We start from the raw sequence: 21,883 nt of genomic DNA, 5'->3' as shown, positions 1-21,883 counted from the left end.
ATTTATTTTCAAAGTCACCTTGTTTGGCCGTCCAATCAGAGGATTGTTTCCACATCGCTGATTGATGACATCCCGGATCAGGTGTTTCTGTCCATTATATGTTGTCAGGATACTTATCCTGTCTGCAGGATAACCAAGCAGGCACATATACATGAACACTGCCACAACATACTCTGCCTCACCAAGATTCTAAAGTTTAAAATAAGAGAAAAAGACATGAAGAAAAAGACAAAAAAAGGAGTTACTCATCTTGTAGAAAGAATAACACCTGTACATTGTCAGATATTTAGACAAATATTTTCGTGCTGAGAGAAATGTCCCTAGATTTGATGATTCTTTGCTAACCTCATGCAAGCCATTTTGAAAGAATAAAAGAACCACAAGTAGGTTTAATCCTTCATTCTCATTCCTTTTCAGAGAACTGTTAGAAATATCTACATCAATAATATTGTCAGGCACCGATTGTAACTTTGCAATATTTACTTAAAAATAGTAAACCCAAAAAGCTGCAATGACTCACTCCCCAGTAAACTGAAAGTAAGAACTAGTTTTACTAGTATAAATGAAGTCCTTTCAAGTATTAATCATGAGACAGACATCTGGATTATCAAATCCAGTTATTTCCACTGCAAGGCATCCTATTCAATTACAAATTACCAGCTGTTATTTTGTATATTGTAACTTTCTCTCTGTCATTACTTTGAGACTGTCCCAAAGAATCACTCTTCTGGCTACAGGAAGCTTTGTTCTATTTCCAGACTGAAGATATTCATAGCCTATTTAAATCCATTTTCTGTCAACAAAAATTATCTTTCAGGTTAAAAAGTTGTTCTCAAATGCTGACATTTACTCCTGCTCTATTTAGACAAGGAATTTTATCCCCACTTGGCTATGTTTGAATAGGCTGACATACCAGCCTCATTTATTTTTTCTTACTAAGTGGGCTCTGCATTACTTGGAAAATGCAGTTGCCAAGCATATCAAACACCTGTGGGTGTAAAGCTATTCTACAAATTTTAATCCCCTTTAACTCTGGAAAGAAAAGCCCAAATTCACAAAGAGAAATAATACATGACAATAATCTCTTATCTCATGAAAAACCATGAATGCCACCCAACATACTCGGCTAAATATCATTCAACTATCAAGATCACAAAAAAAAAAAAAAAGTTATGGTAGGAAGCATTAGAAGAGTGTGCACATGAGAGTACTTATTATAATGAGAAGTGTGTTCTGTGTCCTCATGTCATTATTCTTAATCTTCTTTAGCCAAAGACTGGTCTAAAGCAGTGCTCGCACTCTCAATTATCAGGCACTCCTTTCAGCTGTTCGTGTTGCACTGGACAACTTTTTACTACTTGCGTGTTACAGTTTCAAAAACAAATTCAAAATAAAATCTCCAAACAATTCTGTCCTCAGTCTAGCAATGGGATAAAGTGGATTATGATTTACCATTGCTTTCTTCTCCAGGAGCACACTAATTTGTCCTGAAAAAGTACTGAAAAGAACCCAAGCAAAACCTACAAATATATTTCATACCTTTTTAAAAACATAGATTCATACAAGTCTCACTGATCCTCAAAGGGAAAACTGAACAAGAGTATTATCATCATGAATGACTCCATAAAATTAAGCAAAATATAAGGTGTTAATTCCATGCTAGAATTAAACTCCTTAACATGCACATCACTCCAGCTCTAAATTTTCCAAAGCCCAAGTTTGCTATTTTAGCCACCATAGTTTGTTCCACCAGTTTTTAAAACAAGAAAAATAAAAGGACTGAAAATATAAGCATCTCACTGCAAGTGTAAAATGTTTTCCTAATTTAAGAGGAATAGATAGAGACTGTTGTTGATGGCTTCATTTCAAAATCTAGTTGCGAGTTTGAAAACTTAATCGAGAAACTCCAAGTCAAGGTTTTTTAGGAATTTACTTCATCCTCAACGTCTCTATCCTTCTTACATATATTACTAGCAGTACTGTTTTATTCTTTTATGAATGGACATTTTAACATTCCTACATATAGATCAATCAACACAGTGACTCTTCAAACTCAGGTATGAGCTACCAAGCAAACTTCAATTCGTCGTGTTCAGGGGAAGTGCTACTGTTGATTTCACTATTGCAGCAGTACAACTGAATTACAATGGACTTTAATTTGCCTTACGTCAAAATGACATTTTGTAATGAATTACAACAATTCTCATCCCTCCCATAACAATGAGAAAACAGATACCAAAGCCATTCACTGAGCAAAATTTCAACATTCCAAACTCATTAAAAGGTTGAAAAAAAATCATACACCTGACTTAATTATCTGAGAACATGAAATGAACGTCAGTTTACTGTTTTTGATAGTCTGTCTTCATTGCAGATCTAATAAGCCCTATTGAGGTTAATAAATTACACATACAGTATTTCCCTTACCTGATAGAAATAAGGATTGGGTTCAGACTCTCCTACACCATTAAAGTCTTCCACATTTATAAGCTGGAAGTCGTACAAAAAGCCAGCATTGGCTGTTCTGAACTCTGGCAGAAGCTGCACGTGAGGCAGGTTACCCAGGTTCTTGTAGCGCCAGTTGTAGAGGTTACACAAGCTGCTCAAAACCACACAGACAAACCACAAAGAGTGAGTTACAGCAGGATCTTCAACTCACTCAAAATAGTTCAGATCCATACGAGATTAGTGCTTCTGTAGGTTCTCAGTGAAAAGAATACTTTTGGTAGGCAGTCTGTACACATATAAATGAACATACTCTAACAATCTATCCAACAATATTAATTTTAGGTTAAGATTCTGTTCTGTTCTTTATCACTGAAAACTTCAGATGCCAGGTCAGTGTGGCACACTCAGCTTTAAGTCCCTTCCACAAAAATTCTGCAAGAATTCTAGTGAAGATTTTCACGGATAACAAAACTTAAGGAATATTAATGCCTCTTTACAAATAGATGGAATAAGGAAAGAAGTGTTTTCTGCATTAACTGTGGTAAAGCTTCTTACAGTAAAAAGAAATTGATTGCTTTACTTATTTAATGTATTGCCTGGTATTAACAAGACATGTACTGAGACAAATGAAATCTACCTAATTCTGAATGATGTCTGATATTTATAGGGACAGTAATACTAACAAAATGCCTCATTCACAAATGCACAACAATATCTGGGGCAGACTAAGAAGCAGATAGCTCATGGGAAAGCTACCTGTGATCAAAAAAAGACAAAGCCTTGGAAGGCATGGACAAAAAAATCCTTGTTCAAGAAATTACTTGCAAACTGAAGGACTTCTGCTCTCTAATCACTAAGAAGTTCACTAAGATTTTGTAAAATTAACTCTATTTACAATGACTTTTGATAAAATTTTAAAAATCATACTGAACTGTCATTCCTAAGACTAGAAAAATAATATCCTAGATTCCCAACATGAAAAAAATGAAGTCAACCTTCATACTGTTCACTACATCTTATGCCTAAAATAAAGATTTAAAACTAAACCTAGAGTAATAAGATATAATATGGAGTAATCTTCTCTTTTTGGCATTATTTTTCCTTAACATGACGCCACAAATACGCAACTTACACCATCAATGTATCTGTGAAATAACATATACATAGAGAAAAAAGAAAAGCTATTACACTACAGAATTGCAGTATCTCCTTTAATATAAAAAAGGCTTCATGTACTTGTGTGGACAGCCTGGATGCGTCCAATCTCTGGATGCATCTCTCCTGAAATACTACAGAAAAGCACCCTTTTACAGACTTTAAGGGAATTATTACACATTCAACACTAAATAAATCAGATCTTTATTTAACTTAGAATATACTAAATGTTAGTTTAGAAAAGAAAGCTTCTGCAAAGTCTCATTTGTAAAAAAACTTAAAACGCTTAAGATGATTAAATACCTTTGAATATAAGATTCATTAAAGTACTCATGCAACAGCAGAATACTACTGTAGAAAAATAACAATGAAGAAATTAATCTGATTGCATTTCAGAGAAGTAAAATCTGCCTTCCTAGTCTAAGCTGAAATTAATGAAACGAAACAACTAAATTCCATTTTTGCAAACTCCTGTCCAAACAATAAAAAACAGTTTCTGTAACTACATGTGCCCTTCTCTCATTTTTAATCTGTTACTTTCTTATAACCTAAGACAAAGGATTTTCTGTCTTACCTTGCTCTTGCTCTTCCTTGTGCATCCAAATCAACAGTTGGCACTCCAACACGAACAAACCGTGTAAAAAGAGACTGTTCCATGTTGGAGTATTTCTGAAAAGCCATATTCTTAATGACTGGTGGCAACTGATGATGGTCACCGATCATAATCCACCGCTTCAAACGACTGAATCCATCCTGGGGGTTCTAGAATTGAAGAATTACAATATTGCAATTATTGCAACTATTACAATATAATCAAGGCACTCAAAACACATTAAAGCCTTTGTCTAAGCCCTTATTTGCTTATAAGCTACACTGACCTGCAGTCCTTTTAAAGACTACTAGCTTCCATCCAATCAAAGAGTAGAATTGTAAATAAAGGCTCTTTTCTTATAAAAGATGTACCTTTATCTACTAAAATTACTAGAGAATTATCAGAATAAATATCATATTATGTTGCTTTAAAAGCCAAAACCCCCTGATTACTACACAGTAGTAGTAGTTACCCCATAACTGTCCTTTGAACTTTATTTTTTGGATTCTGAGGTAGTGAATATGAAGCACCTGAAACAGTTTTTTATTGTTCAGATGTCTGAGGCAAAACTGAATTTTCAAGTGTCTCTGTAGTCATGTGCTTCATCTGTTTGCTTCTGTAATTCTCAAATAGCCTCTTCCAGGATCAGAATGTGCACCTAACTAATTCCCATCTTGGCTCTTGGACTGAATACTCTTCACAATTAGCACCCTGTGATAATTCCCTTTCTGTATGGGAACACTATTTGAGAGAGAAAGTAAAGTTCCTTTTCCTGCCACTTGAAGCAGAAGAACTCTGAAGCTGTTTTTGATCAGAAAGCAAGGAAAGAAAACTGAACTCTGCACTGTGCAATTCTTCAAGCCTGAAAAGGCCTCAGTAATGAAGAAAGAGGATGGAAATAATTTTTCCATCCATTTTTGGCAAGAATTAAAAAAACACAAAAAACCAAAACCACCTTCTTTTTTTTTTACCTGCTCCCGAACGTTTCTCCTTTGGAGATGACCAAGCATTCTATGTAGTTGGTCTATACTTATCAGCCATTTTAATCTTGGACAAAGAGCCCTCCCAAAAATTCTGGTTTTAACAATTTCTCACTGAATTGCAAGTGAAGAAATCAAGCACTGCTAGTCTGGAAGGCTAGATCCTTAGGTTTTGTTAAAAGAAAAACCCATTCAATTTTCAAGGACTGTTTGGATGCCTCACATAAATAAAGTCAGGAAATATCCCCCAGAATACGCCTCCATGGTGAAATGGTCTACTCTAATTACACAAACTCTTCAGTTTCTGCATTTCTCACATATACCTATTTTCCCTCGCCTGCCAGATGCATCTGGTTATTCAATGCTCATTTAAATGTTTGAAAAAAACCTCATGCTTACTTCATTGAATAAAATAATTTCATAATCAATGTGAAAGTTCTTACTAGCAAATACCAGTTTTGGGTTACTTTCTGCACATATTTTTCATTTTAATATTGTTCAAGAACAGAGTCTTATTTATCTTTTTTTTGTTGTTGAACGATCTTTGGTTTCAAGTCTAACCTGCAACAGGAGCGGTATAAAGGTTTCTATCTCCAGAATCTGAGCAGACTCTTCCATTAAGATGTTGTCATACTGAGGAAAAAATAAAAAGTAAAGAGATGTCCATAAACACAGTAACACAAATGAACGTATTTATTTAGCCTACCAAAAGAAAGCATCTATTACTCCTTCAGATTTTGCTGGGTGGGACAGTTACAGTAGGATTTCACTTTATAGGCAAAATACCAGTATTACCAAATAGATGAAGTCCTACTACATCAATGGCAGATCTCTCTGCACCAGTCAGGCCTTATACCTAGAAGGAATCCACGACTGAATTACATTACATGCTTCCTATATGCCATAAGCACAAGAGAAAAGCTTTATGGAGTGGAGCACACAATTTGGTATCTCTGCACTGAAGCTGAAGAGCAGCCATTTTGTGATCCAATACAGTACATGATCAGTGAAAAATAATACTGAAATTACTGCTGACTGGCTTTTGTCAGAAAAAAAAGACTGCACTAAATTAATATAGTTACCTCTGCAGAGTGAAAACAGCATTGCATCATAGTTCTTTTTCCTCAAATTGTTAATTTTTTAGGTAAACAAAGCTGTAAAGGCCATGTTTTTCTACCCAGTTCTGCCTCTATTTTATTAATCCTATCACTGCTGTTTATCATGTAATATGGCAAAACTGACTTTTAAAAAAATGCACTATTAAGCATTTTTTGTATATACAATAACTTAAAAGTGATTAATCTTTTACTTACAGAAGTTATATTTTTCTTCAGTAAAATTAAAAAAATTGAAACATACGGGTAAAAAAAAAGCAACTCTAAATAATCTAACTGCCTAGATTTGGGGCAGATAAAAAGATTCATATGGGGTGGGGAACAGTGGAGAACCAACACCAAAATCCAAGTAGTACAGGAACACTGGTATAATCATTACTTTGAAACCTAATTCAACCAGGTCACGTCGTTTCAGAGCAGCATGAGTACAAGTCATGGCAATGATTTTTGCTTCTTTCACCAACAGGTACTTGGATCTATCCAGGCCACTGCGGAGAAGTTCAAATGCTCTGAATTCCTACGGAGGACAAAAGATAAGTCTTGAAAGTCAGAATATGAAAAAATATCACTAATAAAATTAATTCCCTCAAATTACGTGGCCACCTTCTTAACATAATTAAACAAAGTTCTGAGGTATATACTGTTAACAATCCCATCTGAATAATTTGTTGTGGTTTCCAGGTTTAACATATTTTGAAAAACAATCTTGTAAAACCTATCAAAGAATTCTTCCAACCTGGATGTACATATAAACTTGCAGACAAACATTAAAATAATTCTGAGGAACCCTCTCAGAATCCCCCCAAATTTTCTTTTATTATATCTTCTTGTTTCCTACTTTACTGCATCATAACATCACATCAAATTCAGTAGTAGAAAGACCATTACAGTTAATATAATCAAATGATACACAAATCACCTTTACGCTAACTTTTAATAGCCTCTTAAGCAATTCTGGCAAAAACAGAAGATAATCTGTTACTTTTAGGTTATCTGGTTAAAGGCAATTCACTGTAAACACAAAGCCCCTGTGAGGATCAGAGGAGCAGCGATATGCATACAATCCTTGCAACCTCATCAGTAAAAAAACAGACGTGGAATGGCTGCTTTCCACGATCCAACTAAAAGAGACTAGACCCTTGCCCCTATTGTGTAACACACCTATATTATTCAAAGGTGGAAGTTCTCACTTTGCAAGGTAATGAAGCTGCCTAGACCTCTATATTTTTTCTAGGATGTAGCAAAAATGAAAATTTTGGAACTGTGTAAAGTTTTTCTACAGGATTAGGCAGGTTCACTTGCCTTTAACAGTCACATGTCTTACCTCAAGCTGAGTGAATATTTTCTTAATATGTCTAAAACACCCCTCAGCAATTTCCATATCTTCCTCATATGATTTGCCTTTGAAAACTGGTTGAGGAGCATTTGCAAAATACTGGTGAAAAGGAAAGAAACTGGAGACATCTGCAACGTCTGGTGTTTTTCCACCTTTAACTTTCACTTTACTGATATACTCCTCCCAACGAGACATTACCTATGACAAAGCAAAGCGGGTTTATATCATAAGGTTTTCGGCAATGTATAGCCTTGTAGCATAGCATTAAAAAAATTATCACAAAAGTAAGGTACGTCTCAGGTATCATGTGACCGACCTTGTGTCAGGATGACATTTTTGAAGTTGTGGTGGGTTGAGCTTGGCTAGCTGCCAGACTCTCACCCAGTTTCTTTTACTTTCCCTCTTCAGCAGGACAGCGGGAGAAAGTAAGAAGGAAAAGCTTATGGGTTGAGATAAAGACAGGGAGATTGCTTAGCAAGTAGCATCACAGGCAAAACAGGGAAAATTAATTTCATTTACTGCAAATTAAAAACAGAGTAAGATGGTGAGCCACAAGGACAAAACCAAACCCACCTTTCTTCTCCACTCCCTCTTTTTTCCCAGGCTTAATTTCACTGTCAATTATTTTATCTCCTCCTTACCCTGAGCAGTACAGAAATAATGGCGCTGTCATTCAAGTTCACAACACTACATCTCCACCACACCTTCCTACTCCCTGCTCCAGCATGGGATTTCCACATGCTGCCTCTTCCTTCAGGATGTATCCACCTGCTCAGCACGGGGTACTCCATGGACTGCAGTGTTGATAGCTGCTTTGCCGCAGCCTCTCCATTGACTGCAGGTGGAAAACCTGCTTTACCGTGGGGACGCTATGGGGACGCTATGCTTCGAGGCATGGAGTACTTCCTGTCCCTTCATTTTCTTCTGACCCAGGTGTATTGGGTTGTTTGTCACACTCCCCTCTCTGCCCTCAGCTGCTGCTGGTTTTTGACCTCTTTTCAAGGAGGTTTTCACAGCGGCACCACCAGTGTCATTATGGATGCGTCAGCAGTGGTTCTGCTGGAGCTGGCTGTGTCCAGCACAGGGCAGCCCCTGGCCTCTTCTCAGAGGTCATTCCTGCAGCCACCTGCTACCCAAACCTTGCCACATAAACCCAACACAGAAGTAAACATCATTATTATCTTCTCCACTTACACTACTTTGCCTTAAATACCAAGTGAGATTCATTTAGGAGGAAACTGAACCAGAAGATGACCTCTAGCAGTGTTTCTTGCACTCTTCGACATCTGATGTCCCTTTAATGTTAAAGGTCCACACTAAAGCTAGCCCAGAGTAGCTTCTGTAAAAACCTACACAATATGTGCATTCAGTCCTCAGTCCTAAGTACCATTCTATAAGTCTCCTTATGCAACACTAATTGCAAATGTAGACCCCATCACTGAAAAGCACATGGACAAGAAATGGGGGACACACAACATACCATTTGGTACACCGTACATTTGATTTCACATTGGCATTTAATACTATAAAAGCCTCGTATCAAGACAATCAAGTAGCTGCTCTAAAGCTTGTCCAAAATATAAAGCAGCCCACAGATTTTCCTATCTGAAGGAGAAGATTCAGGTTAGAATCTTTGCTAGCACTCATGAAGGTGGCAATGACTTGGTGAGTCAGCAGGCAGGATTTAAAACAATAGCAACACAAGCAAGTCATGCTGCAATTTTAACTTTAGCTGTCACTGTATTGTGAATCACCAAAGAAAATGTTTTTTGGTTTTACTCTCAAGTCTGAGAAATTCACTGCAATTTTTACAAAGCGTTTTGTAATGTATTTAGGTCATACAGTCTCTCTGCAAAAGTATTTCAGTCCTTACTTGGTATAAGAAAAAGTGGCCAGCTGTTTCACAAGTGTAAGAAACGTCTCCTGGGACTCCAAGACTCTCTTGTAATCGCCCAACTTCTCGTAGAAGTTCAAGTCTTCGAGCCAGCACATAATTAACTCTTCCATACCTATAAAATGGATTACATATAACAATTTTTATTAAACTCAAAATAGTATCTAAGTATAACAATAAGAGATCATAAAAACACCTCAGCACCCTGCCAAAAAAACCCTCAAAACTACAACCCTGCTCCAAAACCTAAAAATTTGCTACATGCTACATTCTATTAGTTGAGCCCTAATAATTTACAAAGCCAAGCTTATGAGAAATAAAGTTCTCACAGTAGTGCAGCCCACCTTCAAATATACTCTTTCACCTTTACCCCTCCCTCTTGAACTGCCAGAACCCACAGTACTTGCAGAAATATCCCATAGGTCTGGAGTTACCTTGACAAAGTGTGAAAATAGACAATGTAGTGTCTTAAAGAAAACTCCTTTTAGTGATGAACACCATAGTTCAAGGAACATATTAAATTATGGATACTACTAAATAAATATCTGCTATGGCATTATATTAGTAAGTTTTCAGCTATCAAATTTCTGGAGTAATTTGACTACATCAAAGCATTCAATTTAAAAGAAAAAAAATCACAAGGTATTTATTTTGCTAAATACTGAACTATGTATATGTGGGTAGCTTCTAGTGACTATATATAATTTTTACTACAGCTTTTGAAGTTAAAGTATTGCTATGATAATCCAGTACTGGACAGTTCAGATATTTCCAGTGCACGACCATTATACCGCGCTTACATTTATGAATGTCTGTAATCCTACTGACGTCAATTGGACTAATGCATGACAAACATACAAATATTTAGAAGAACAGGTTCTTAAGTCTTTGTGCTGATACAGAGTTGATAGCTTTCCTTATGTATGTATATACTTCAAAATATGTTATCAATGTAATAAGCAACTTTGAGGTTAAGCAGTATCTGAAGAATTCAAAGCAGAAAGTTTAATTTCATGTTTATTAATGCAAAAATCACCATGATAGTAGAAGAGATATCATATTTGTACAAAAAAACCCTGTAACTCCAAGAATCTGCTTTATTATTCTAATTTCTCTCAAGATCAATTGTACAAAAGGTATAAGGGTCCAAAAAATATAATTATCTATTATTCTGCCAGTTGAGTTTGTGAACAAGCAACTGACTGATTCTGCCTTTAGATGCTCAAGGGACCACAGCTTCTGTTCAGACTAAGAAACAAAATTACTTAACCTTGTACTGAAAAATAGCGCACTCTGTGTTACTTGGATTCAATAATACAAGAAGGGTAAAACTTGTCCAACACAGCTCCTTTGCATAGGAAGTAGAGTGGATTCAACAGAGACATCTTGCTGCCATGTTCATACAAGTGAGTTTATCATTAGCATCTCCTTTCTCACCTGCTGAAATCTTTCTCTGTCTCTAATTCCTCTTCTCCATGACCCAGACGCAGAAGGTGACGCTCATCAATGTCTAGAGCCATGATTTTTTCGAACAGCTGGTTCAAAGCCTAAAGATTGACAAGAACAGGAGAAAAGGTAGCTTTTAGAAGTTCAGAGGCTCTTGCAGGGGAAAACTGAGGAATGACTTTGAAGCAAAGTAGGAGGTTATGCCTATTTTAGTATAAATGGAAAACAAAAGTTAATTTTAACAAAACTAAGTTAATATTGAAACTCCTAATCTTGACAACAAAGAAATTAAGCTACTAACACCATTTTATTTGCATACTTTATATAACAATTACATTTGATTTTACAGCTTTAAAATTTAATTCTATCACATAGTTAACTTAGTAGATAAAGCTATCAATTTACAAATCTGTTGCACAAACGCCAATTAATGTATGATGACGTTAAACAATTTAACTTCTACTGTACATTAGAGAAGTATGATTTGGTACTGACTGTCAGGTATTGTGACTCTATTCCACTTTGGATAACTGAATTTTGCTTAACTAAAGTAGCTGTGCTACATCTTCTGCCTTAAACTCTTCAGTTCTCTAGTGGTTTACTGTCAACTAATTTGTGTATTTCAAAGGAGCAAGCTTGTAAGCACTGGATCATCAGGTTGAAAATAATAAACACAAGCAAGCTCCACTTGCAACTGCAAGTCATGTAAACATCTTAAAGCGCAGCATCAAGGCATGGGTAACGTACCCTGCTGAGATACAGTTAACCTCCCAGGGTACAATTTCAAGTTAATGTCCTGATGAAAGTCTTGTCTGGCAAGAAGAGTCTTCTATCTGCCTTAAAGTATTTCCTTCTTTTCTCCTCAATTGACATGTTCTCAGCCCCTTCCCCCAACTTTAACCTGTCACTCTCCTGTAACCCATTGCAGACTGGCCTGTATTACTCCAGGCTGTAACTCCTCACTAGAACGATATCCCCTCAACCATTCTTTGATCTTGCTCTGATGAAAAATTATGAAATGTTTTCCAATGGTATGTTCAGTTTAAGTAACTCATAACTGAGATGGGACAGACTTATCAGGGAGACCAGGAGACAGCTGACCCTGGTTTCCAAACAAATCATTCCAAATCAGACGCAGATTTAATAGAATAACCAAATATGCTGGGTTGGAAGGGATCCATAAGGATCATCAAGTCCAACTCCTGGCCTTGCACAGGACACCCCAAGAGTCACATCCTGTGCCTGAGAGCAGTGTCCAAAAGCTTCTTGAGCTCTGTCAGGCTGGTGCTGTGACTCCTCCCCTGGGGAGCCTGCTCCAGTGCCCAAACACTCTCCGCGTGAAGAACCTTTTCCTAATATCCAACCTAAACCTCCCCTGACACAACTTCAGGCCATCCCCTCAGGTCATGTTGCTGTACACCACAGAGAAGAGATGCCTGCCTCTCCCCTCCCCCTCAGCTGAAGACCACAATGAGGTCTCCCCTCAGTCTCCTCCAGGCTGAACAGACCAAATGACCTCAGCTGCTCCTCACAGAGCTGCCCCTCAAGGTCCTGCAGCACCTTTGTTGCCCTCCTTTGAACACTGTCTAATAGCTTTATGTTTCTTGTATATTGTGGTGCCCAAAACTGCACACAGGACTCAAGGTGAGGCTGCACCACTGCAGAGTTAAGTGAGAAAATTAAGAGTAAGACTGTTAAAAACTTAACATTATTATTATTATTATTTTATTAAGAGATGCCTGAGAATTAGCAGTTAAGACTCCATCTCTTATGAATGGGAAGCAAATATTCAGCTGAAGGGGCCTTCCCTTAGGAGCATAAAGCACAGAGCAACCAGTGTCTGAGAAAGCTAATTAGCAAAAAATAAATATGGCATGCATGCAATGCATGTGCAACTATAAGAACCAAGCAGAGACTTTTTCAAAATAGTTTCTTATTTTTGATCTCCAACCAATTAAACACATTGAAAACGTCAGATAAATAGTTTAGAACTACACACCCGAAATTCAAAAATTTAATTTCACATTATGAAACTGGCAAAACTGCACACACAAGCCAACTCAAGCTTTCATTGTTAGGAGATAAATGCAATTCCCAAACTACTGATCTCAATACCTACTCTTCTTCTACACTGTCATTACAGGAAAATTCCATACATGATTGACACTTTACCTGATTAGAGTGGGTAACTATTAGAGTTCGTTGTTCTGGGAAATTATGATAAAGATTGGATATTATCTGGACTGCTACATCAGTTTTTCCAGTACCAGGTGGACCCACTACCTAAAATCAAACACACACACAAAAATAAAACCAAACAAAAATCAATACACAATTTATGGAATAGCACTGGAAAAACTTCACAACAAAAAAAAAAAACAAAAAAAAACCCCAGAGTCAGCTGGAGAAGAAAAACCTAGAACAATCTCACAAGACATTGACATTACATATTGCTAACTGGCTTTGGTGAACTTTCAGATAGAACATACTATAAAAGACTCCTTCAGACTATTTTGGCAAATTTCTGACTAAAAGGAACACAGTAATTCAGCACAGGAAGTACTAATACGAAACAGACATTCTCAGAGAAAAAAAAGGCAGTTTAGCCTCAGAACAGGTAACACAGCGGGGAAACAGTGAAAAGAGAATCAATACCTACAATTGAAAAAGAATATAGTGAAACTGACATAAAGAACAGGAAAAAAAGAAAAAGAGAGTTCATTCCTTCTATTTACTCGGAAATCTACAACTGATGATACTGACATATAATAACAGTTAATGTTTACATAGGCTCAATTCCACAAACACACCAAAATTACACCTCAGACATTTTAAAGATAACCAAGTATTATGAAGAATCTCAAAATAATTTGTTCAGGATTAAGAAGCACAGAATAGCAGTTTTCATAAGCATCTACACTTAAAATTACAAACTGCTATGAAATCAATCTTGCCACTGCAAAAGCAAATTCAGTTGCTGTGGAGAGCCTTCAGCCACTGAAACACAGGGTACAGAGAGGTATTGCCATATGATTTTGTCAGGATTTGGAGGGTGTTGAACCTTTGAATGGTAATTTTTCACATCTTTAAACTATTAATAGAAATTACCTCAGCAAGGCTACAGAAAGGGGCATTGCTTAGTATTTCACTGAATGTACATAATGCCAGAATTAAATAAGTAAGAGTACAGAATCCTGAAAAACATTCTTACCATAGTTAGTCCAGGCTGCATTCCTGCACGGATGGCTTCAATCTGAGTATGGGTAAATTGAATAGTATTGCTGTAACAAAGCAAAACAAGATTAACTGTTTATATCCTTCCTGAACTACACACTTGCAAACTTTTGCAGAAATTAAATCTGCATTGCAACTATCTTTTTTATAGATAGAACAGTCTCATAATTTCTAAGCAAGGCAGTAAATCATGTTGTCCACGTGACAACGAACTCATTCCATCTAAAAGACTGTTCATCTTTAGTAATTATTTGCAGAGGATGTTGTAAAACTATTTAGGTATTACTTTCCTAAAATTCAAATTCCTGAGACAAAAAACACTAGAAGACGGTATTTCTCACTGCTCTTCAAGAGACTTTTAACAGATGCAGGACAATAGAGTATTTTCATTTAAATGTGAAACAAACCAGTCTTATTTCTGAAAATTAACTGCAATGCATGTGTTACCATTTGAAAATAAGTTCCCATCCATTTTTTACCGTTTTGGTTGATTATATGGATATGGTCCCCTGTTTGGAATAACATGAGGCTCTACAATCAGTGTTTTAGCTTCTTCAGGGTTTTCTTCATTTCCATCCTCTTTTCTTTTTGTACCTTTACCTCCCTTCATTGGGAAAGTTATCCTGTAACATATAATTTAAGATTACAGTTCAACATGTCCACTACAATAGAGACTGTCTCGGTGATAAAGATTTTTTTCTCACCATTAAGACAAACTTTCAAAAAACAGAAAAACAAGTGCTGCAAATGACAAAGTTTTAAGGAGAACAAAGAAAATAAATGACAAGTAAATTGATGAAGCTGATTAAACAAAATGTATGTCAAAAACACTCTTTTCATAACTGCAAAAGCCAGGAGTAGTGCTGAGAACCAGCTGGAAAAACACTGAAGCAAAGTTCGTAAGTGAAAGTGGAACAGACAGGAAAAAAGTTATCATAGAACATAAGCTGTGTCAGTGTTCTAAACTATTCTAAACTATTCCAGATGAAGTTTTTATCCTTCCATTTCAATTTTTTTATACCCTTCTGTATATATTAGCAAGCTTCTCTAATTCAGAAACAAATCACAGGTGAAGGAATCCCAATGCTATTCCAAATATCTCAAGAAAAAAATGCAGATACCTATAATAGTAATAATTTCTTACAAGACAAATGTAGGAGTAGGAAGAGCAACAGCTCTTCATAAAGAGCAGTATTTCCCTTAATATAGGAACTGAAAGTGAACAATAAGTCATTGACAAATATTGTGTGTGAGACCTTTTCCTGATACCTTCAGACTATTTTTATATCATTATATAGTGTTAGCGCCTTCTCCACACAAATTCTCCATGTGGTGTTTCCAAAAAAAGCTTGGGAGATTATCTCCCTACTTTTCAAGATTCAATTTAGCCACAATAAAAGCTGACTGGTGCAGGGGAAAGGCATCTTCTCCCTCCAGAGATTTATTCCTTCACAAGGAAAAGATGTAGTTTCTTCAGCTGAAGGAACTGTTCTCCAATACTATGCACTATGAATCTCAGTTGTCAAAGTTCAAGGAAGTGCACCAGGAGGGACAGAATTGTCAAGTCTAAAAATGTTGGACAATAGCACCAATGAAACAAAATAAGTAAATCTCATTTAGCTGCCAAGAAGGTAGGCATCCTATTTCAGGAATCATTTCTAAAAATAAGCAATATGGGCTTTTCAGACTTAATCCTTTGTGCTGTTTGAATGGCATTTCCAAAAGCTCAAATTTTAACTGATGCTGAAATTGCTGTTCTTAGCTTGTTGTAACAAAACAGGTAAGAAAACTATATAATTAAAATTCTCTAGGTTGATCTTGAGGAGCTAGATACCATAATGCAAAAGAGCATTATGTGTCTTGATTCTATCTCATACTTTTTTCCCCCCATATATTCCGTAGGCTGGTCTACGAGCAATGCTGTGATGCATTTTTGTACAGAATAGAAGAGAGGCTGGTCCTGGGTATAACTATTGTACAGTTAACTATTACATAACTATCTAAATCTTAACGTATCTCCATCTTTTCTTAAAAGAAAGAGCATCTCCCTTCAACCCCTGAATGTAACTTAACTCCACCAGACTAGAAGTACTTAAAATATTGAGATCACCTGAAAGGGGGTACATGCAGGTCTGGATTGTCAACAGTGACTTTAACATTGTATCCAGGAAAGCTAGCTTTTAAGTGATCAATGGACAGGAAAGTGTCATTAAAGTCCAGAGTTGCAATCTGATTTGGCATTTTTGAATAGTGTGCACTGCTTGGGTCTCCATATCCAAGAATGATGTCATGCAGCCAGTCAGGAACCACACAATCTGTGTTCATCAAATTCCTAATAGTCTCCAGAAGAGCCTGTAAATAAGAAAAAACAAGAAAAAATAGTATTGAAGAGACTGACTTTTTACCAAGTAAAAATCATACTGAAGATCAATCAATTCTATTTTAAGATGATAGAATATATCTCTTTAATTGACAGTATTTGGTTAGATTGAGTCTATAAACAGACAGTGTACATATTCAAAAAAACACCAGTATCAGAGCACAGAATTCTTCAACTAAGAGCCTTCCTGTACAGGGCTACTTTAGTGGCAAGACTTGAAGAACCAGCTCACTTGAAACTTGGCACTTGGACACCATGTATCTGCTCCTCAGATGGATGCCATCCACACCAGAATATAACACAGAACCTCCAAATGCTAATCTTGTATAAGAATAGTCAGTCAAATCAAAGTAAAGAAATTTTTTATGATAGTCTACATTTACATATCCATCTCCAAAGGCTAGGATTTTCTTTTCTTGCTTGTGTTGTATCATTCAAGGAGTCAAGTAATGTGATCATCATCCCTGATTAGTCAATCTCTATTAAGGTCCTGATTCTTCCCCACTACTCACTACTAGGTGAGACCACATCTGGAGTGCTGTGTCCAGAGCTGGGCTCCTCAGGACAAGAGACACAGGCATACTGGAATGAGTCCAGCAAAGAGCCACTAAGATGATGAAGGGATTGGAGAAGCTGTTGTATGAGAAGCTGAAAGAGCTGGGATTGTTTAGCCTCAAGAATACAAAACTCAAGGAGCATCGGAGAATTTTATCCATTTGTATTAAAGAAACATTGCATGAGGAAGTAAATCAGTGGAATGAGAGTCCACTCAGTAGTGCCCTGTGAAAGGATAAGGAGCAATGGACACAAACTAAGATACAGGAAATTTCACCTGAATACACCAAAATATTTTTACTGTAGAGGTAATGCAACACTGGAACAGGTTGTCTAGACTGGTTATGTAATCTCCATCACTGGACGTATCCAATTCCAACTGCACAAAGTCACAAGACCTTGAGCAACTTGCTCTGGCTGACTCTGCTTTAAACAGGCCTTGGACTAAATAATTTCCAAAGGTCTCTCTAACCTCAACCATTCTCCGAATCTATTCCTTCCAATCACAATCATGCTGTGCATTCCATGACAGATCTGTAAAGCTACAAAATTGAAGGCATCTTAGCACTTCTGAAGCCTGCAGGTCCTGTAATTACCTCAAAGATATAGGGATGGACAAGTCCCATATTAACTAAGAATTTTATATTTTTGTTGTAAATATAGAACAAGTATTTCTGGCTGAAACATATATCAAGCAAAGCATAATGTGCTTGTCCTAAGTAAAGGATAAAGAAATCAGACAATGTCACATATTCAGGTAATATTTCTAAACCTAGTGATCAGTTCCGAAGAGGAAGTAAGAAGTATGTTCCTAACAACTAATGTGATGCTTCTACATCACAAAAACTTTGCTTCAGCTTTTCAAAAAGTAATTTCTATGCATGTAAAAACAGTAAGATTCATTCTTGTAAGAACTAACACTGCTGACCAATTGTAGTGACACAGTGGTGTCCCCTCCATCAAACACATCATATTTGCACTTTCTCTGCTGTCTCATCTGCTTAATTTACAAGGACTGCACAAGAATTCTCTTGTCTTCTCTCCTACAAGCTCAGCTTTAAACTTCAAGTTGCCTTCTATCTGCTGCATAAACTGTCTACGCTAGTCATAGCATCATCTTGTTTTCTTTCCTCCAGTTGAAGTTAAAAAGGTTTGCAAATGACACGGAATGCATGCACCTAAACTGGTAGCAATGTGATAAATGTGCAAATACCTTGGACTGTCTTGAAAAACAAATGTATGAGACTTTAGTAAATACCAGCATAGAATGGCTTGCACTGGGATTTGCCTGAAAATTAGCTGCAAGAAGAGAGTACAAATGTGAAAGCTACAGTCATATTTAAGAGCAATGCTGACCAAATCTAAGCATTCACTGCAGAATTTGCCCCTCTCACTACATGGAAGTGCGTATCCACGTGAATGAAAAAACACATTTACATGCTTGTACACTAAGGAGGCTTTGGCAGAGAGCATTTATAATGTGAAAGGAACATGCCACAGACACACAACATGAACAATCAGTTCTGGTGGTTCTTTTGCATGTATTTATAAGGACTCCCTATGAAGTACTTTTAGTATACCAACCTACAGGTGGATGGCACCACAATGGTCTATGCAAGCTGCAAGCTACTGCTTCATACCAGAAGTATCTTTCCAGATACATAAAGAAAAAAAATTCCAAGTCTTCCTGCCTACCTCTTCACCCATTTACACAGAACTTGCGACAGAATCCTTTAAAATGAAAATCATTTTAATTATGCAGTGCATGACTTTAAGGCACCAAAAAAAAAGTAGTTTTTCATTCATGTTGCATTTTCATAATGGAAAACTCAAGGAACATTAATGATTCAAGGGTCTAAAAAGCAAAGAAACTAAGTAAGAAATATTTTTAAGTGTACAGAATTATGCACCCTCACAGCGAAAAAAGGCCAACAGGACCTTGTGTTACACTATGAATTTGCCCAGCAGGTCAAGGGAACTGGCACCTTCCTTCCTGCTGTTGAAGTTGAATCATATAGTAGTTTCGGCTGAAAGGAACCTTTAAAGATCATCAAACCCACCCCCCTGCAACGAGCAGGGCCATCTTCAACCAGACCAGGTTTCTCAGAGCCCTGTCCAACCTGACCTTGAAAATTTCCAGGGACAGGACCCTCTCTGGGCAAACTGTTCAGGCGTTTCACCACCCCCATGATAGAAATATTTTTTCTTATATCTGGTCTGCATCTACCATCTTTTAGTTTATAAACATTACCCCTTTTATTATCACAATTAGAAAGTTTGTCCTCATCTTTCTTACAAGCTCCCTTACTGAAAGGGTGCAGTCAGATCTCCATGAAACCTTCTCTTCTCCAGACTAAACAACTCCAACTGTCTCAGGCTTTCCCCATAGGAGAGGTGCTCCCTCTGATCATCTTCCGGTCATTGCTCTGGACTTGCTCCAACAATCTTTCTTGTGTAGGGGAGCCAGAGCTGGATGCAGCAGTCCAGGTGAAGTCCTAGCAGAGCAAAGGGGAAGAAGCATGTCCTGTGACCTGCTGGCCCCTCCACTTTTGATGAGGACCAGGATGCAGCTGGATTTCTCAACTAAGAGCACACTGTTGGCTCATATCAAGCTTATCATCTACCAATATCTCCAAGTGCTTCCCAGCAGGGCTGCTCTCAATCTGACACTCCAATGCCCAATGAGAAACTGATCCAGTGACCCTCCCGAAACCCAGCAGGTTCCTCTGATTCTCACATTTTGACTGGTTACTCCTTTTCTTACAGTTCACTATTACATTTGGTAACAAAAACATTCCACACACTCCCTTATCCCAAAAGTCCCAATCTGTAGGCTTCCTGTTAGAAGACTGAAACTACAAACTAATGTTTTATTATATACTCAAGCAAAGTAGCAGTGTTCTCATTTTCAGTGTAAGAGTTATCTGCAGGGGAAAGTTATCACCAACTGATATACTCCAGCTTCCTGCAGGGAAAGCCTAAACTCTGTCAACTAAAAGGCCTAACGATACGCATCTAAAATAGAAAAGTCTCAGTACTGACACCATATTCAGACATACTCTTCCCTAAGAGCTAAGGAATGAGTACCTTACCTTGAAATTGTTTTCTTTTGGTTTCCTTCTCATTATTATATTAAATGTCTCATAGACATCTTCTGCTCCATTTTGGATTGTATTGGTCATGTCCTGCTGATACTGGTTTGGGTCCAGAAATACTCTGTATGTTCTGCAATCACCTTTAAGTCTTGGTTTTGGTTCAGGTCCTGCCCATAATGAAACAGCAAGATTAGAATTTGACTCAGTGCTAAAAGCAAATTATCGTTCAAATAAGTGATCCATAATTGTTCCTCAAACGAAATTTAGACAAATTCATATGATGAAACTAATTTCTGCATAGCAATAGAAAAATTTTCAACACATTTTTCTAGTAGTTTTTGAATAGAATCTATTTTACTCCTTAACCCAACACACTGGATTTATTTAATTAATGTAGCTATATCAGATTTTACCGGAGGAAACTAGTCAACCTTTCTCAGGCTGCATATGGAATTGGTTTGGTTTTCTTCCAAGTATGTTAACTAATTCAATGAGCATTCCTTAAAAGAGAGGAAATATATTCATTAGGCTGTTAAAAATAAAAAATAGAGAGGAAAAAAAAAAGATAAATCTCTTGAACAAGTTTTGGTATATATCATACCTTCTTCAATAACACGCCCCTTCTCGTCCAACATGCCTTGAATTTCACAGCCTCTAACATACACAAGGCCAGTCTGCTCAACAAAAGGCTGTCGCCTGTCAAACTTGGTGCCGTAAGGTTGCATAGGACGCACCGTAATCAAGAAGCAGACGTCGTGCTTACGCAGACCTGATCCCCAAAAGAACAGTGATTTGACTGAATGGCATCTTCCTTATCAATTCCTTAACATACATATAAAAGAATGCACTAAAATTTCTCTTGAATAAAATCCCACCTGTAACGAGTATATTTTGCTTAGTTTCAAAATATGCCTTGAACTTAGAGAATAAAAAAGCACAGCCCACTGTGATATAATATAAAAAGTAGAAGTTGAATGTTTTTTCATAAGAACAAACATTATTTCAAGATTATTCTTCTCCCAATAATCTTAGACCAGTTACACAACCTAATTGTTTTCCATCATCTCTAAAGAAGTGTGGCATTTAATCTCTTATTCTCGTTCCTTCGCTCTGGACAAACCTCCAATTCATTTTTAACTTTTTTTACAGCATTTTAAGTGCAATGCCTAGAACTGGGCAAAAAATCCAAAAGCAAGTTACTTTCGTTATCTATTTAATAGAGTAAAAGGTCACTTAACCAAGTTACTTGTTTACTGTTACATTCCAGTTTATAAAATCCAATATAACTCGAGGTTTTTTCTTTTTCCCTCAGCACTTACACCATGCTGGGGACTCACATTCACTTGTGAGAGATGATAACCTCCAATCTTTCCATTCTGCAGAGGTACTGCCTGATGAGTTATTCCCCCAACATGCATTTGTACAGTGATTTGTTCTTGCATAATAATTACCCCTGCTGAACTACATCCTACTTTTAAAATGCTACTTTTCCAATTCCCTAACATAAGCTTAACATTAAACCTTCTCTCCAGCATACCTCCAGAGTCTCAGAGATCTAAGACACCTTCAAAGTTCAGAAAATATGCTGTATTTTTCATGAGACAAATAATTCCTCATTAAGCACCAGATATTATTCAACAGAAGGCAGTTTCA

The 21,883-nt window shown here is 36.9% G+C and overlaps 1 protein-coding gene across 2 annotated transcripts in view; it reads right to left on the bottom strand.

Moving 5' to 3' along the window:
- The window catches only part of AQR (aquarius intron-binding spliceosomal factor), a 49,374-nt gene that overhangs the window by 6,739 nt on the left and 20,752 nt on the right, over positions 1 to 21,883 (bottom strand). For both annotated transcript variants that reach the window (XM_040067128.2, XM_040067130.2), the window contains 14 exons: positions 20,832 to 20,999; positions 20,228 to 20,397; positions 16,311 to 16,552; positions 14,680 to 14,823; positions 14,178 to 14,247; positions 13,139 to 13,249; positions 10,958 to 11,067; positions 9,500 to 9,635; positions 7,615 to 7,824; positions 6,670 to 6,807; positions 5,737 to 5,808; positions 4,178 to 4,365; positions 2,428 to 2,599; positions 19 to 189 (listed from right to left, as the gene is read on the bottom strand). In XM_040067128.2, coding sequence (XP_039923062.1) covers positions 19 to 189; positions 2,428 to 2,599; positions 4,178 to 4,365; positions 5,737 to 5,808; positions 6,670 to 6,807; positions 7,615 to 7,824; positions 9,500 to 9,635; positions 10,958 to 11,067; positions 13,139 to 13,249; positions 14,178 to 14,247; positions 14,680 to 14,823; positions 16,311 to 16,552; positions 20,228 to 20,397; positions 20,832 to 20,999 — 2,102 coding nt within the window. The remainder of the gene's footprint in view (positions 1 to 18; positions 190 to 2,427; positions 2,600 to 4,177; positions 4,366 to 5,736; positions 5,809 to 6,669; positions 6,808 to 7,614; positions 7,825 to 9,499; positions 9,636 to 10,957; positions 11,068 to 13,138; positions 13,250 to 14,177; positions 14,248 to 14,679; positions 14,824 to 16,310; positions 16,553 to 20,227; positions 20,398 to 20,831; positions 21,000 to 21,883) is intronic.

The sequence above is a fragment of the Hirundo rustica genome, chromosome 6 (genome assembly GCF_015227805.2).
Source record: "Hirundo rustica isolate bHirRus1 chromosome 6, bHirRus1.pri.v3, whole genome shotgun sequence".
Classification (NCBI taxonomy): domain Eukaryota; kingdom Metazoa; phylum Chordata; class Aves; order Passeriformes; family Hirundinidae; genus Hirundo; species Hirundo rustica.
This window is presented reverse-complemented; position numbering and strand designations above follow the sequence as displayed.